Genomic DNA, 17,521 nt, shown 5'->3' on the forward strand with positions numbered 1-17,521 from the left:
GTAGTAACTTGGTCGGTTACCATTCTGTCTCCCGTATGTAGTAACTTGGTCGGTTACCTCCCGTATGTAGTAACTTGGTCGGTTACCAGTCTGTCTCCCGTATGTAGTAACTTGGTCGGTTACCATTCTGTCTCCCGTATGTAGTAACCTGGTCGGTTACCTCCCGTATGTAGTAACTTGGTCGGTTACTAGTCTGTCTCTCGTATGTAGTAACCTTGTAGGTTACCTCCCGTATGTAGTAACTTGGTCGGTTACCAGTCTGTCTCTCGTATGTAGTAACTTGGTCGGTTACCAGTCTGTCTCCCGTATGTAGTAACTTAGTCGGTTACCAGTCTGTCTCCCGTATGTAGTAACTTGGTCTGTTACTAGTCTGTCTCCCGTATGTAGTAACTTGGTCGGTTACCAGTCTGTCTCCCGTATGTAGTAACTTGGTCGGTTACTAGTCTGTCTCCCGTATGTAGTAACTTGGTCGGTTACCAGTCTGTCTCCCGTATGTAGTAACTTGGTCGGTTATCAGTCGGTCTCCCGTGTGTAGTAACTTCGTCGGTTACCTCCCGTATGTAGTAACTTGGTCGGTTACCAGTCTGTCTCCCGTATGTAGTAACTTGGTCGGTTACTAGTCTGTCTCCCGTATGTAGTAACTTGGTCGGTTACCTCCCGTATGTAGTAACTTGGACGGTTACCAGTCTGTCTCTCGTATGTAGTAACTTGGTCGGTTACCAGTCTGTCTCCCGTATGTAGTAACTTGGTCGGTTACTAGTCTGTCTCCATTATGTAGTAACTTGGACGGTTACCAGTCTGTCTCTCGTATGTAGTAACTTGGTCGGTTACCAGTCTGTCTCCCGTATGTAGTAACTTGGTCGGTTACCAGTCTGTCTCCCGTATGTAGTAACTTTATCTGTTACCAGTCTGTCTTCCGTATGTAGTAACTTGGTCGGTTACTAGTTTGTCTCCCGTATGTAGTAACTTGGTCGGTCACTAGTCTGTCTCCCGTATGTAGTAACTTGGTCGGTTACCAGTCTGTCTCCCGTATGTAGTAACTTGGTCGGTTACTAGTCGGTCTCCCGTATGTAGTAACTTGGTCGGTTACTAGTCTGTCTCCCGTATGTAGTAACTTGGTCGGTTACTAGTCTGTCTCCCGTATGTAGTAACTTGGTCGGTTACTAGTCGGTCTCCCGTATGTAGTAACTTGGTCGGTTACTAGTCTGTCTCCCGTATGTAGTAACTTGGTCGGTTACCAGTCGGTCTCCCGTATGTAGTAACTTGGTCGGTTACTAGTCTGTCTCCCGTATGTAGTAACTTGGTCGGTTACCTCCCGTATGTAGTAACTTGGTCGGTTACTAGTCTGTCTCTCGTATGTAGTAACTTGGTCGGTTACCATTCTGTCTCCCGTATGTAGTAACTTGGTCGGTTACCTCCCGTATGTAGTAACTTGGTCGGTTACCAGTCTGTCTCCCGTATGTAGTAACTTGGTCGGTTACCTCCCGTATGTAGTAACTTGGTTGGTTACCTCCCGTATGTAGTAACTTGGTCGGTTACCTCCCGTATGTAGTAACTTGGTCGGTTACCAGTCTGTCTCTCGTATGTAGTAACTTGGTCGGTTACCTCCCGTATGTAGTAACTTGGTCGGTTACTAGTCTGTCTCTCGTATGTAGTAACTTGGTCGGTTACCATTCTGTCTCCCGTATGTAGTAACTTGGTCGGTTACCTCCCGTATGTAGTAACTTGGTCGGTTACCAGTCTGTCTCCCGTATGTAGTAACTTGGTCGGTTACCATTCTGTCTCCCGTATGTAGTAACCTGGTCGGTTACCTCCCGTATGTAGTAACTTGGTCGGTTACTAGTCTGTCTCTCGTATGTAGTAACTTGGTCGGTTACCTCCCGTATGTAGTAACTTGGTCGGTTACCAGTCTGTCTCTCGTATGTAGTAACCTGGTCGGTTACCTTCCGTATGTAGTAACTTGGTCGGTTACTAGTCTGTCTCCCGTATGTAGTAACTTGGTCGGTTACCATTCTGTCTCCCGTATGTAGTAACTTGGTCGGGTACTAGTTTGTCTCCCGTATGTAGTAACTTGGTCGGTTACCAGTCTGTCTCCCGTATGTAGTAACTTGGTCGGTTACCAGTCTGTCTCCCGTATGTAGTAACTTGATCGGTTACTAGTCTGTCTCCCGTATGTAGTAACCTGGTAGGTTACCTCCCGTATGTAGTAACTTGGTCGGTTACCAGTCTGTCTCTCGTATGTAGTAACTTGGTCGGTTACCAGTCTGTCTCCCGTATGTAGTAACTTAGTCGGTTACCAGTCTGTCTCCCGTATGTAGTAACTTGGTCTGTTACTAGTCTGTCTCCCATATGTAGTAACTTGGTCGGTTACTAGTCTGTCTCCCGTATGTAGTAACTTGGTCAGTTACCAGTCTGTCTCCCGTATGTAGTAACTTGGTCGGTTACCAGTCTGTCTCCCGTATGTAGTAACTTGGTCGGTTACCATTCTGTCTCCCGTATGTAGTAACCTGGTCGGTTACCTCCCGTATGCAGTAACTTGGTCGGTTACCTCCCGTATGTAGTAACTTGGTCGGTTACCAGTCTGTCTCCCGTATGTAGTAACTTGGTCGGTCACTAGTCTGTCTCCCGTATGTAGTAACTTGGTCGGTTACTAGTCTGTCTCCCGTATGTAGTAACTTGGTCGGTTATCAGTCTGTCTCCCGTATGTAGTAACTTGGTCGGTTACCTCCCTTATGTAGTAACTTGGTCGGTTACTAGTCTGTCTCCCGTATGTAGTAACTTGGTCGGTTACCTCCCGTATGTAGTAACTTGGTCGGTTACTAGTCTGTCTCCCGTATGTAGTAACTTGGTCGGTTACCTCCCGTATGTAGTAACTTGGTCGGTTACCATTCTGTCTCCCGTATGTAGTAACTTGGTCGGTTACCAGTCTGTCTCCCGTATGTAGTAACTTGGTCGGTTACCTCCCATATGTAGTAACTTGGTCGGTTACCAGTCTGTCTCTCGTATGTAGTAACTTGGTCGGTTATCTCCCATATGTAGTAACTTGGTCGGTTATCAGTCGGTCTCCCGTATATAGTAACTTGGTCGGTTACCTCCCATATGTAGTAACTTGGTCGGTTACCAGTCGGTCTCCCGTATGTAGTAACTTGGTCGGTTACCAGTCTGTCTCCCGTATGTAGTAACTTGGTCGGTTACTAGTCTGTCTCCCGTATGTAGTAACTTGGTCGGTTATCTCCCATATGTAGTAACTTGGTCGGTTACCAGTCTGTCTCCCGTATGTAGTAACTTGGTCGGTTATCTCCCATATGTAGTAACTTGGTCGGTTATCAGTCGGTCTCCCATATGTAGTAACTTGGTCGGTTACTAGTCTGTCTCCCGTATGTAGTAACTTGGTCGGTTACTAGTCTGTCTCCCGTATGTAGTAACTTGGTCGGTTACCAGTCTGTCTCCCGTATGTAGTAACTTGGTCGGTTACCTCCCGTATGTAGTAACTTGGTCGGTTACTTGTCTGTCTCCCGTATGTAGTAACTTGGTCGGTTACCAGTCTGTCTCCCGTATGTAGTAACTTGGTCGGTTACCTCCCGTATGTAGTAACTTGGTCGGTTACCAGTCTGTCTCCCGTATGTAGTAACTTGGTCGGTTACTAGTCTGTCTCCCGTGTGTAGTAACTTGGTCGGTTACCAGTCTGTCTCCCGTATGTAGTAACTTGGTCGGTTATCAGTCTGTCTCCCGTGTGTAGTAACTTGGTCGGTTACCAGTCTGTCTCCCGTATGTAGTAACTTGGTCGGTTACCTCCCGTATGTAGTAACTTGGTCGGTTACCAGTCTGTCTCTCGTATGTAGTAACTTGGTCGGTTACCAGTCTGTCTCCCGTATGTAGTAACTTGGTCGGTTACCAGTCTGTCTCCCGTATGTAGTAACTTGGTCGGTTACCAGTCTGTCTCCCGTATGTAGTAACTTGGTCGGTTACTAGTCTGTCTCCCGTATGTAGTAACTTGGTCGGTTACCTCCCGTATGTAGTAACTTGGTCGGTTACTAGTCTGTCTCCCGTATGTAGTAACTTGGTCGGTTACCAGTCTGTCTCCCGTATGTAGTAACTTGGTCGGTTACTAGTCTGTCTCCCGTATGTAGTAACTTGGTCGGTTACCAGTCTGTCTCCCGTATGTAGTAACTTGGTCTGTTACCAGTCTGTCTCCCGTATGTAGTAACTTGGTCGGTTACCAGTCTGTCTCCCGTATGTAGTAACTTGGTCGGTTACTAGTCTGTCTCCCGTATGTAGTAACTTGGTCGGTTACCTCCCGTTTGTCGTAACTTGGTAGTATTCCGGTTTTGTACTGAATACTAAATTAGCTTCAGCAACTCTATCCCGCTGTACGTCCACGATGTATAACCTGATATTCAACACGGTATCGGGAACCTCCTTTGTGGACTGTTGGCGCGACAATAAGATCACCATTGACTTACTGTTAAGCTCGTCTTTCACCTCTCCGTTTATCTAGTGTTCATAAAAAATATAATTTGTTGGTTTATACGGTAAAGCGGGTCGCCGACCCCGTGTTTGATAAAATGTTCAACTCTGTGACACATATATCTCGTTTCACATCTCTTTGGAAATTGCAGGACACACGACGCGGCCTTGGCGCCGAACCTGGCTACAACAGAGGAGGGAATCATTCAACGTCGGGCGCCACCAGTTTAGTTGTTAAAACTATGAGTGAACATTGATAGGAAAATACATGTATTTGTAAATAACTATTACTATTCTAGAGGAATGTATACACCAGGTCCTATCAAACGGAGACAGGTTTCGGGAAATACAGGTTGGGGAAGAATATGTCCAAATTCATTTGTGAAAACTTTATGACACTCGTGAATATCCTGTTTCCTCTTATGATAGTAGAGGTCTGTGGTTCAGTAGTTTGTGTTTCCTTGTATGATAGTAGAGGTCTGTGGTTCAGTAGTTTGTGTTATCTTGTATGATAGTAGATGTCTGTGGTTCAGTAGTTTGTGTTTCCTTGTATGATAGTAGAGGTCTGTGGTTCAGTAGTTTGTGTTTCCTTGTATGATAGTAGAGGTCTGTGGTTCAGTAGTTTGTGTTTCCTTGTATGATAGTAGAGGTTTGTGGCTCAGTATTTTGTGTTTCCTTGTATGGTAGTAGAGGTTTGTGGTTCAGTAGTTTGTGTTATCTTGTATGATAGTAGAGGTCTGTGGTTCAGTAGTTTGTGTTTCCTTGTATGATAGTAGAGGTCTGTGGTTCAGTAGTTTGTGTTATCTTGTATGATAGTAGGGGTCTGTGGTTCAGTATTTTGTGTTATCTTGTATGATAGTAGAGGTCTGTGGTTCAGTAGTTTGTGATATCTTGTATGATAGTAGAGGTTTGTGGCTCAGTATTTTGTGTTTCCTTGTATGATAGTAGAGGTCTGTGGTTCAGTAGTCTGTGTTATCTTGTATGGTAGTAGAGGTTTGTGGTTCAGTAGTTTGTGTTATCTTGTATGATAGTAGAGGTCTGTGGTTCAGTAGTTTGTGTTTCCTTGTATGATAGTAGAGGTCTGTGGTTCAGTAGTTTGTGTTATCTTGTATGATAGTAGGGGTCTGTGGTTCAGTATTTTGTGTTATCTTGTATGATAGTAGAGGTCTGTGGTTCAGTAGTTTGTGTTATCTTGTATGATAGTAGAGGTCTGTGGTTCAGTAGTTTGTGTTTCCTTGTATGATAGTAGAGGTCTGTGGTTCAGTAGTTTGTGTTTCCTTGTATGATAGTAGAGGTCTGTGGTTCAGTAGTTTGTGTTTCCTTGTATGATAGTAGAGTTCTGTGTTTCAGTAGTTTGTGTCACGTTGGTACTTACATGGTTTACATAATAAAACACGATCAACACGAAACCTACAAAAACACAGGATCACCACGAAACATACACAAACACAGGTTCAACACGAAACATACACAAACACAGGATCAACACGGAACATATACAAACACAGGATCAACACAGAACATATACAAACACAGGATCAACACGGAACATGCACAAACATATGATCAACACGAAACCTACACAAACGCAGGATCAACACAGAACATACACAAACACAGGATCAACACGAACCATACACAAACACAGGATCACCACAGAACATGCACAAACATAGGATCAACACGAAACCTACACAAACACAGGATCAACACGGAACATATACAAACATAGGATCAACACGAAACCTGCACAAACACAGGATCAACACAGAACATGCACAAACATAGGATCAACACGAAACCTACACAAACATAGGATCAACACGGAACATATACAAACATAGGATCAACACGAAACCTGCACAAACACAGGATCAACATGAAACCTGCACAAACATAGTATCACCACGAAACGTACACAAACACAGGATCAATACGGAACATACACAAACACAGGATCAATACGGAACGTACACAAACATAGGATCAATACGAAACCTACAAACATAGGATCAATACGAAACCTACAAACATAGGATCAACACGAAACCTACACAAACACAGGATCAATACGAAACATACACAAACATAGGATCAATACGGAACATACACAAACACAGGATCAATACGGAACATACACAAACACAGGATCAATACGGAACATACACAAACATAGGATCAATACGGAACATACACAAACACAGGATCAACACGAAACCTACACAAACACAGGATCAACACGAAACCTACACAAACACAGGATCAATACGGAACATACACAAACACAGGATCAATACGGAACATACACAAACACAGGATCAATACGGAACATACACAAACATAGGATCAACACGAAACCTACACAAACACAAGATCAATACGGAATATACACAAACACAGGATCAACACGAAACGTACACAAACACAGGATCAATACGGAACATACACAAACATAGGATCAATACGGAACATACACAAACATAGGATCAACACGAAACCTACACAAACACAAGATCAATACGGAATATACACAAACACAGGATCAACACGAAACGTACACAAACACAGGATCAATAAGGAATATACACAAACACAGGAAGAACACGAAACATACATGTTTCATACAGAAACAGTACTTCAATTGAAATACACCGACCCGTCGATTTGAAAGGAAGGGGTTTGTATTACGGAAAAAATGAGACGGAGATGGTCATGCCATCATCTCAACTAGAAAATTCTAGATATACTCTGTGTTTTATAGTGTCTATCTAGACCGACATTTGTATGTATGTACTGGATCTCCAGATTAATGGCGGGTTTAATTAGCCACGGTCATGCTGGGATGTGTTTCAGTGTATAATCTCAATCTTTGGCTCCTGTCTACCAGCGAGATCTCGCCCAATTAAAACCTACCTCAAATACGAACATCCCCGGGCATACTGCGGAGTCCTATAGACATACTAGATACAAACATACCAAGGGTCAATTTCCTGGTTTGAATTGCCAGAACAAAAGTTTTTTTTATCTGATCGTGAAAAAGATAGAAACAAAGTAGAGATGAAACCATAAAAAATAACGAATGAATAGTGATCGAGGGGATGGAAACCAAACACAGGAACGGCAGTCTCCAAAAGACAGCCACATTGTTTCGATGAAGGACTATTCTTGGCTGATAACAACATGTCAAGTGTCACATTGTTGGGATGAAGGACTATTCACTCGTCCATTGGCTGATTACAACATGTCAGAGGTCACACTGCCGGATGAAGGACTATTCTTGGCTAATAACAACATGTCAGAGGTCACACTGCCGGATGAAGGACTATTTACTCGTACATTAGCTAATAACAACATACCAGAGGTCACATTGTTGTTGTGAAGGACTATTCACTCGTCCATTGGCTGATATTAACATGTCGGAGGTCACATTGTTGTTGTGAAGGACTATTCACTCGTCCATTGGCTGATATTAACATGTCGGAGGTCACATTGTTGTTGTGAAGGACTATTCACTCGTCCATTGGCTGATATCAACATGTCGGAGGTCATATTGTTGTTGTGAAGGACTATTCACTCGTCCATTGGCTGATATCAACATGTCGGAGGTCACATTGTTGGGGTGAAGGACAATTCACTCGTCCATTGGCTGATAACAACATGTCGGAGGTCACATTGTTGTTGTGAAGGACTATTCACTCGTCCATTGGCTGATATTAACATGTCGGAGGTCACATTGTTGTTGTGAAGGACTATTCACTCGTCCATTGGCTGATATTAACATGTCGGAGGTCACATTGTTGGGGTGAAGGACTATTCACTCGTCCATTGGCTGATAACAACATGTCAGAGGTCACATTGGATGAAGGACTATCTTTATATTATCTTACACAATCACCAACAGAAGAGTCACGCGTTGGCCGAGTTTCGTGTAAAATCCACTATTATACACATGCATTTTATACAGTTAATTATATTTATATTCACTTTGATACGACACTTATACACGTTCCTTATACACGTTCCTTATACACAGTCCTTAGACATGGTCCGTATACACGGTCCATAGACACGGCCCTTTGGCACGGTCCTTAGACACAGCCCTTTGGCACGGCCCTTAGACACGACCCTTAGACACGGCCCTTAGACACGACCCTTTGACACGACCCTTAGACACGACCCTTTGACACGACCCTTTGACACGACCCTTAGACACGACCCTTTGACACGACCCTTAGACACAGCCCTTTGGCACGGCCCTTAAAAACGACCCTTAGACATGGTCCTTTGACACGACCCTTAGACACGGCCCCTTTCACACGACCCTTATACACGGCCCTTCTACAGATTCAAAACAAAGAATGATAACGAACATCAATTGTGATAGCATTTAATTATAAAAAAGTGATAATTGCATATCATTACAAAAATATACATTTTCTGATTAAAGGAATGTATATATATATAATGTGTAAGCGCCCATGAACATGTCATTTGATGGTAAAATAAATATATAAACATTATCTTTATTATATGACTACTATATCTTTGTGAACAAAGAAGCATTGTAAAAAAAACACCAAAAAACAAAAAACCAAAAAAAAAACAAAAACCAAAAAAACAAAAACGAAAATTAATACAATAACGTTTGTCAGAATTAATATGGATTCCCCGTAACATCATCCATAACTGTACTGCTATCGATGGAAGATGTAAAGATGTAGACCCCAATATTTTTGCTTTAATACTGTATAAACAAAAAGATGTAAACATGAAGTCTCCTATATTTCTGAGTTAATAATGTTATCAACAGGTGTTCAGATGTAGATTTCTATATTTCTGAGTTAATAATGTTATCGACAGAAGGTGTTCAGATGTAGACTCCTATATTTCTGAGTTAATAATGTTATCGACAGAAGGTGTTCAGATGTAGACCCCTATATTTCTGAGTTAATAATGTTATCGACAGGTGTTCAGATGTAGACTCCTATATTTCTGAGTTAATAATGTTATCGACAGAAGGTGTTCAGATGTAGACTCCTATATTTCTGAGTTAATAATGTTATCGACAGAAGGTGTTCAGATGTAGACTCCTATATTTCTGAGTTAATAATGTTATCGACAGAAGGTGTTCAGATGTAGACCCCTATATTTCTGAGTTAATAATGTTATCGACAGGTGTTCAGATGTAGACTCCTATATTTCTGAGTTAATAATGTTATCGACAGGTGTTCAGATGTAGACCCCTATATTTCTGACTTAATAATGTTATCGACAGAAGGTGTTCAGATGTAGACTCCTATATTTCTGAGTTAATAATGTTATCGACAGGTGTTCAGATGTAGACTCCTATATTTCTGAGTTAATAATGTTATCGACAGAAGGTGTTCAGATGTAGATTCCTATATTTCTGAGTTAATAATGTTATCGACAGGTGTTCAGATGTAGACTCCTATATTTCTGAGTTAATAATGTTATCGACAGGTGTTCATATGTAGACTCCTATATTTCTGAGTTAATAATGTTATCGACAGGTGTTCTGATGTAGACTCCTATATTTCTGAGTTAATAATGTTATCGACAGAAGGTGTTCAGATGTAGACTCCTATATTTCTGAGTTAATAATGTTATCGACAGAAGGTGTTCAGATGTAGACTCCTATATTTCTGAGTTAATAATGTTATCGACAGGTGTTCAGATGTAGACTCCTATATTTCTGAGTTAATAATGTTATCGACAGGTGTTCAGATGTAGACTCCTATATTTCTGAGTTAATAATGTTATCGACAGAAGGTGTTCAGATGTAGACTCCTATATTTCTGAGTTAATAATGTTATCGACAGAAGGTGTTCAGATGTAGACTCCAATATTTCTGAGTTAATAATGTTATCGACAGAAGGTGTTCAGATGTAGACTCCTATACTTCTGAGTTAATAATGTTATCGACAGGTGTTCAGATGTAGATTCCTATATTTCTGAGTTAATAATGTTATCGACAGAAGGTGTTCAGATGTAGACTCCTATATTTCTGAGTTAATAATGTTATCGACAGGTGTTCAGATGTAGACTCCTATACTTCTGAGTTAATAATGTTATCGACAGAAGGTGTTCAGATGTAGACTCCTATATTTCTGAGTTAATAATGTTATCGACAGGTGTTCAGATGTAGACTCCTATACTTCTGAGTTAATAATGTTATCGACAGAAGGTGTTCAGATGTAGACTCCTATATTTCTGAGTTAATAATGTTATCGACAGAAGGTGTTCAGATGTAGACTCCTATATTTCTGAGTTAATAATGTTATCGACAGGTGTTCAGATGTAGACTCCTATATTTCTGAGTTAATAATGTTATCGACAGGTGTTCAGATGTAGATTCCTATATTTCTGAGTTAATAATGTTATCGACAGGTGTTCAGATGTAGACTCCTATACTTCTGAGTTAATAATGTTATCGACAGAAGGTGTTCAGATGTAGACTCCTATATTTCACAAAATTTGAATTTTAAAAGTCATCAGGTGATGCTGATTTATTTTGCATCAGTTTTGACAAAATAAAGTAGAATGATTTTCTATCATTGAATTATAAAACATGATCAAGTACATCATCTAGGTTAAACGAAAAACAAAATCTGTTGATAACAAAGTAATATAAAAAACGTACACAGACTCTTTAATGAGTTTTCATTTCATATGAGATTGTATGGCACCACTATACTTTTTTTTTTTTTTATAAATTTTGCGAGTCTGTGCGAGCAATATTCAAACTTCGAGACGAGTTTCACAAAAAAAAAAGAAATCGTACGAAATTAAGCAAATTTTATATACATTTGTTTAGCATACCTGCTCCTCAGAAAACTGACATTTTGACTGTTTTTAAAGCAGGAATGTAGAGGACAAAATCGAACGGAAGCAGCAGTTCATACAATTTTAAACGGATGACGTGACGTCATTGTCAATAAAACACTGACACACTGCATATGAGGCCAGTTATGAAATAAAATGACATAGATAAAGTGTGCCTTTAAGGCACGAATTTTTATATACATTACAGCATCAATATAACATTAATCAATCAATGGTGAACATGTTAATTACCCTATCACGTGACTGAGTGTCCTAAAAAGTCTCTGGATGTTTTAAACACGTGCATTCAACGCTAAGCCAGTTAAGTAAATATAACTACCCACACCCCGAACAAATGCATTTATAATCTTTTCGCGAGACAGATACTCATGATATCTAGCGAGTAGACATGTAAATGCATGTGCAGGAAACTAAATCTATGCGAAAATATTGTGCATTTTAAAGTAAAATATTAAAAAAGGTGGACTCAAACTATGGTGTGTACGAAACTAGACTACACAATGTACGTGTGATTACTTCAGGAAATTGTGACAATAAAAAGAGAAACCTAGCTCATCACAAGTGTGTCTCGGGTATCCTGATCAGCTTAATGTGTCCCGAAGATAAACTAGTTTACTGCGTTCACCCTACCATCTAGTCAGCTGAATGTGTCCCGAAGATAAACTAGTTTACCGCGTTCACCCTACCATCTAGTCAGCTGAATGTGTCCCGAAGGTAGACTAGTTTAATGCGTTCACTCTACCGTCTAGTTAGCTGAATGTATTCCGAAGGTAGGCTAGTTTAATGCGTTCACTCTACCGTCTAGTTAGCTGAATGTATCCCGAAGTTAGACTAGTTGAATGCGTTCACTCTACCGTCTAGTTAGCTGAATGTGTCCCGAAGGTAGACTAGTTTAATGCGTTCACTCTACCGTCTAGTTAGTTGAATGTGTCCCGAAGTTAGACTAGTTTAATGCGTTCACTCTACCGTCTAGTCAGCTGAATGTATCCCGAAGTTAGACTAGTATAATGCGTTCACCCTACCGTCTAGTCAGCTGAATGTATCCCGAAGTTAGACTAGTTTAATGCGTTCACCCTACCGTCTCGTTAGCTGAATGTGTCCCGAGACTAGTTTAATGCGTTCACTCTACCGTCTAGTTAGCTGAATGTGTCCCGAGACTAGTTTAATGCGTTCACCCTACCGTCTAGTTAGCTGAATGTGTCCCGAGACTAGTTTAATGCGTTCACCCTACCGTCTAGTCAGCTGAATGTATCCCGAAGTTAGACTAGTTTAATGCGTTCACTCTACCGTCTAGTCAGCTGAATGTGTCCCGAAGTTAGACTAGTTTAATGCGTTCACTCTACCGTCTAGTTAGCTGAATGTATCCCGGATATAGACTAGTTTAATGCGTTCACTCTACCGTCTAGTTAGCTGAATGTATCCCGAAGTTAGACTTGTTTAATGCGTTCACTCTACCGTCTAGTTAGCTGAATGTGTCCCGAAGTTAGACTAGTTTAATGCGTTCACTCTACCGTCTAGTTAGCTGAATGTATCCCGAAGTTAGACTAGTTTAATGCGTTCACTCTACCGTCTAGTTAGCTGAATGTGTCCCGAAGTTAGACTAGTTTAATGCGTTCATCCTACCGTCTAGTTAGCTGAATGTATCCCGAAGATAGACTAGTATAATGCGTTCACCCTACCGTCTAGTTAGCTGAATGTGTCCCGAAGATAGACTAGTTTAATGCGTTCACCCTACCGTCTAGTTAGCTGAATGTGTCCCGAAGTTAGACTAGTATAATACGTTTAACTTACCTCTTAGTCATAAACATATTCAATAACATTATGGATATCATATACCCCACTACTCAGCTACTTCAATCACGACTGAAATGTCTTTGATGGCAGTATGGAATGACTAGTTGATTATAAACTGTGTAACCATCAGTGATTCACAGACACATTGGAAAACTACAACAATAAAAACATCTCAATATATTGGTACATCTACGTGTGATAATGGCGGCGGACAATACTTGATTATTATGACCGGTATGTTATATATTCTGGCAAGAAGAGGACAAACAAGTTAAATAAGTACTCGTACATCTAACAAGTTATATAAGTACTCGTACATCTAACAAGTTACATAAGTAATCATACATCTAACAAGTTATATAAGTACTCGTACATATAACAAGTTACATAAGTACTCGTACATCTAACAAGTTATATAAGTACTCGTACATCTAACAAGTAACATAAGTACTCCTACATCTAACAAGTTACATATGTACTCGTACATCTAACAAGTTTTATAAGTACTCGTACATCTAACAAGTTATATAAGTACTCGTACATCTAACAAGTTATATAAGTACTCGTACATCTAACAAGTTATATAAGTACTCATACATCTAACAAGTTATATAAGTACTCATACATCTAACAAGTTATATAAGTACTCATACATCTAACAAGTTATATACATGTACGTACTCGTACATATAACAAGTTATATAAGTACTCATACATCTAACAAGTTATATTAGTACTCATACATCTAACAAGTTATATTAGTACTCATACATCTAACAAGTTACATTAGTACTCATACATCTAACAAGTTATATATTAGTACTCATACATCTAACAAGTTATATAACTACTCATACAATGTGATAATAAGTACCAGGGTACAAGGCGATGATGTATAGGTCTAGAAAGACTACTTTTATGGTGGTGACTCGGCAGCATTAGACACGAAGATTAACAGTAACAGGGAATTATGCAGTGACATCTTGATTCATTATAAATTGGAATGTAAGCAGTAGATTGTAAAGTCTTAATGTGACAAGGGAGGTAAGGCCAGCAGATTAACATAGAAACGTGACCAAGAGAATATAACAAATTATAGCCTCGAATATATTAACATAATACATATACAACTGTACGTAGAGGGATTTACCCAACAAATCATAGTGATATATTCTCTAGCTGTCTGTTAGACGTCTTTAGATAACATACATACATACATACATACACATATACATGTTTATAACGACATTGTTTAACGCAGACTGAGCATTCAGGCTGATACATACGGAGGCTTCAAAATATGACCGGGAGGGTTTGACCACCAGAGGAGCCCTTATGAATTCGAAGCTACTCCAAGGTTAGAAACAAACACTGGGACTTAATCGCGGACTAATTAATATGTATGTAATACAAACAATAAAATATAAATATAAAAAAACATACCACAATCACAAAACAATCATTGTCATGTATTGTCATTTGTTCATTGGTAATAATAAACATAGCACCTGTCGCAGAAATGTCTGGTTAAAATTTGTCCTTTATAAAAAGTCTTAATTGATCATATTCAATGAAATGGATTGCAACATGTATATATAAAATAATTCGATGTTAGTCACAGTGTCCTTTTTACTTGATATAATCATCTTCGATGTTGAAACAGTGAGCCTCTTCTACGTCCGGAGAACTACTTGTCTGTAGAAAATATCCCCTGTCTTCACACGTTTGGAAGGACACTTTTCATTCACGTATTCTGGTAAATTGCTGAAGCGAGAGATTATGTATTATAATTAAAACATTATAATTCCAGAGAGCAGCACACGTGTTTGTAATGTTCCTCTTTAACTGTTTGACTGGCTTCTTATTTGACGACTTCAACTTATTGATTTATTTGACAAAAGAGGAAACTTTATAAACCGGCTCCTTTACTGTGCGAAAATCATCATAACCTTTAATTCACTGGCTAACTATCAACTATCAAGCAGCTAACCTAACTTCATTGTGCATTATATATAGCTATTCGAATTGTCGTATGAGATAGGGGCCGCGGTGGCCAATTGTTTAAGGTGTACCGACGCTTTATCACTAGCCTTCCACCTCTGGGTTGCGAGTTCGAAACCTACGTGGGGCAGTTGCCACGTACTGACCGTAGGCCGGTGGTTTTTCTCCGGGTACTCCGGGTTTCCTCCACCTCCAAAACCTGGCACGTCCTTAAATGACCCTGGCTGTTAATAGGACGTTAAACAAAAACAAACCAAACCAATCGTATGAGATATGGCCATGCTCTCTGTTTGAAAATATAACTGCTTCCCTCTGTACACGGAACTCATTATCTCTCTAATGATGATACCCATATTTGCCACAAAATAAAAAGACAATACAAATTAATGGTTGGCAATAATTTTGGAGAATAACTGTATTGCGGGAAAAACATACATGGCTACATACATAAATCAGTTCCCTCTCCTTTAAAATCATTGTTAAACATGTCTCATTTAAAATCATTGTTAATCCTCTCTCTTTTGAAAGCATTGTAAACCATGTTGACAAGTTTCCGTGAATCATTTCCTCAGACTCCCCTACTTGGATGGATAATGATGAAGATCGTTACTTGCAGTGTGTATTTAGCTTGACGAATTCACGCCCCTATTTGGAATGGTTTGTATATCGATAGTAACATCCCTACTCGTCTACTTATTGTACTATTTGAAGGATTGATCTCAAATCACGATTTCTATCACCCCACTGGTAAATTGGTTTCTAGAGATGTAGATTGATAAGAGGTGTTGGCTATTGTAAAGGCTGTCATCGTAGTCCAGTCGGAGAGTCCTTTTCCTGTGTACGACTTATAACTATCTCATCGAGCATGCCCTGTTGTCAACAACCCCGGTCGTACTTTTGTAGTATGCCTCGAAGTCATTTTTAATTTCTCGGATCTGACCCCGCATTACTCTAGACATGTTATGGAATATCTAATTACGTACGCTAGAACTGGAGACTACCTTGACTTTAGAAATAATAGCAGTGCATGTCGAATATTGAATACACCAGGGTTCTTCAGTGATATTTGGGGCCATCACTGGACATCCAGACATATCCGAATATACAGATGGAAAGGGGATTTAACCGAACGTTGTTAAATCAAATTCGTAAAGTTAAAGGTAATGGATAATGAGTTAGATACAAATTATAATTATATACAAACATTCATCAGCATAATAGGAAACATGTCCAAAAGGCACAAGGGGAGTTGGTGGGGATACTGATGTAATGTACACAGGGGGACTGAGAGGGGATAATGATGTACACAGGGGGACTGAGAGGGGATAATGATGTACACAGGGGGACTGAGAGGGGATAATGATGTACACAGGGGGACTTGGGAGATAATGATGTACACAGGGGGACTGAGGGGGATAATGATGTACACAGGGTGACTGGGAGGGAATAATGATGTACACAGTAGAACTGGGAGGGGATAATGATGTACACAGGGGGACTGGGAGGGGATAATGATGTACACAGGGGGACTGAGAGGGGATAATGATGTACACAGGGGGACTGAGAGGGGATAATGATGTACACAGGGGGACTGAGGGGGATAATGATGTACACAGGGGGACTGGGAGGGAATAATGATGTACACAGTAGAACTGGGAGGGGATAATGATGTACACAGGGGGACTGAGAGGGGGTAATGATGTACACAGGGGGACTGAGAGGGGGGAGTATTGGTGTATACAGGGGACTTAAGGAGGGGAGTAATGATGTACACTGAAGGACTGATGCTATCGAACAATACAATTTGATGACAAGACACAGGGGAAGGGAGATAACGCTAACTGAAACTTCATAAAAATGAGGATAGAATATGAACAAATTGTACACATTACACCAAGACATTGACCAAAGGAATAACTGATCTGAACTGAAACTTTATATATAGACTTTACACCATTATGCTTTACACCACACTTATTACCAAGGGGGTAACTGATCTCAAACTTGATTTAACTGAGAGTAAAAATATCCTCCATATATTAAGAGAATCGCATTGATAATATGGCCGCGAAATGTTTGGAAACTCTGAGCTGGATTGACGGGATTGATCTGTTTATGTATGTTGACATGCATGCCTGTAAGGTCAAATATGTTAAACGTCGATGTTCTGATATGAGTGTTTTCTACTATGACTGGAGTTCTGGTGTTAGTTGGTCCAGGAGTTCTGGTGTTAGTCGGTCCATTTTTAGATGGATGAAAGGCTGGTAAAACATCAGAAACCTTCGGATCATGACTCAGGGAGTAACGCTAATTGATCTAATCTGAAACTTGCTATATAGACAAACACAATATAGATTTTTTTGACATCTTTCCTTACGTTTTCAGCTAACCAAAC

At 40.1% G+C, this 17,521-nt stretch overlaps 1 protein-coding gene across 1 annotated transcript in view; it reads right to left on the reverse strand.

The window, feature by feature from the left end:
- Positions 1 to 8,838: 8,838 nt before the first annotated feature.
- The window catches only part of LOC117328234 (receptor-type tyrosine-protein phosphatase dep-1-like), a 35,716-nt gene continuing 27,033 nt past the window's right edge, over positions 8,839 to 17,521 (reverse strand). The window contains exon 17 of the mRNA XM_033885690.1: positions 8,839 to 14,889. Coding sequence (XP_033741581.1) covers positions 14,870 to 14,889 — 20 coding nt within the window. The 3' untranslated portion in view covers positions 8,839 to 14,869. The remainder of the gene's footprint in view (positions 14,890 to 17,521) is intronic.

This window comes from Pecten maximus, chromosome 5 (assembly GCF_902652985.1).
Source record: "Pecten maximus chromosome 5, xPecMax1.1, whole genome shotgun sequence".
NCBI lineage: Eukaryota > Metazoa > Mollusca > Bivalvia > Pectinida > Pectinidae > Pecten > Pecten maximus.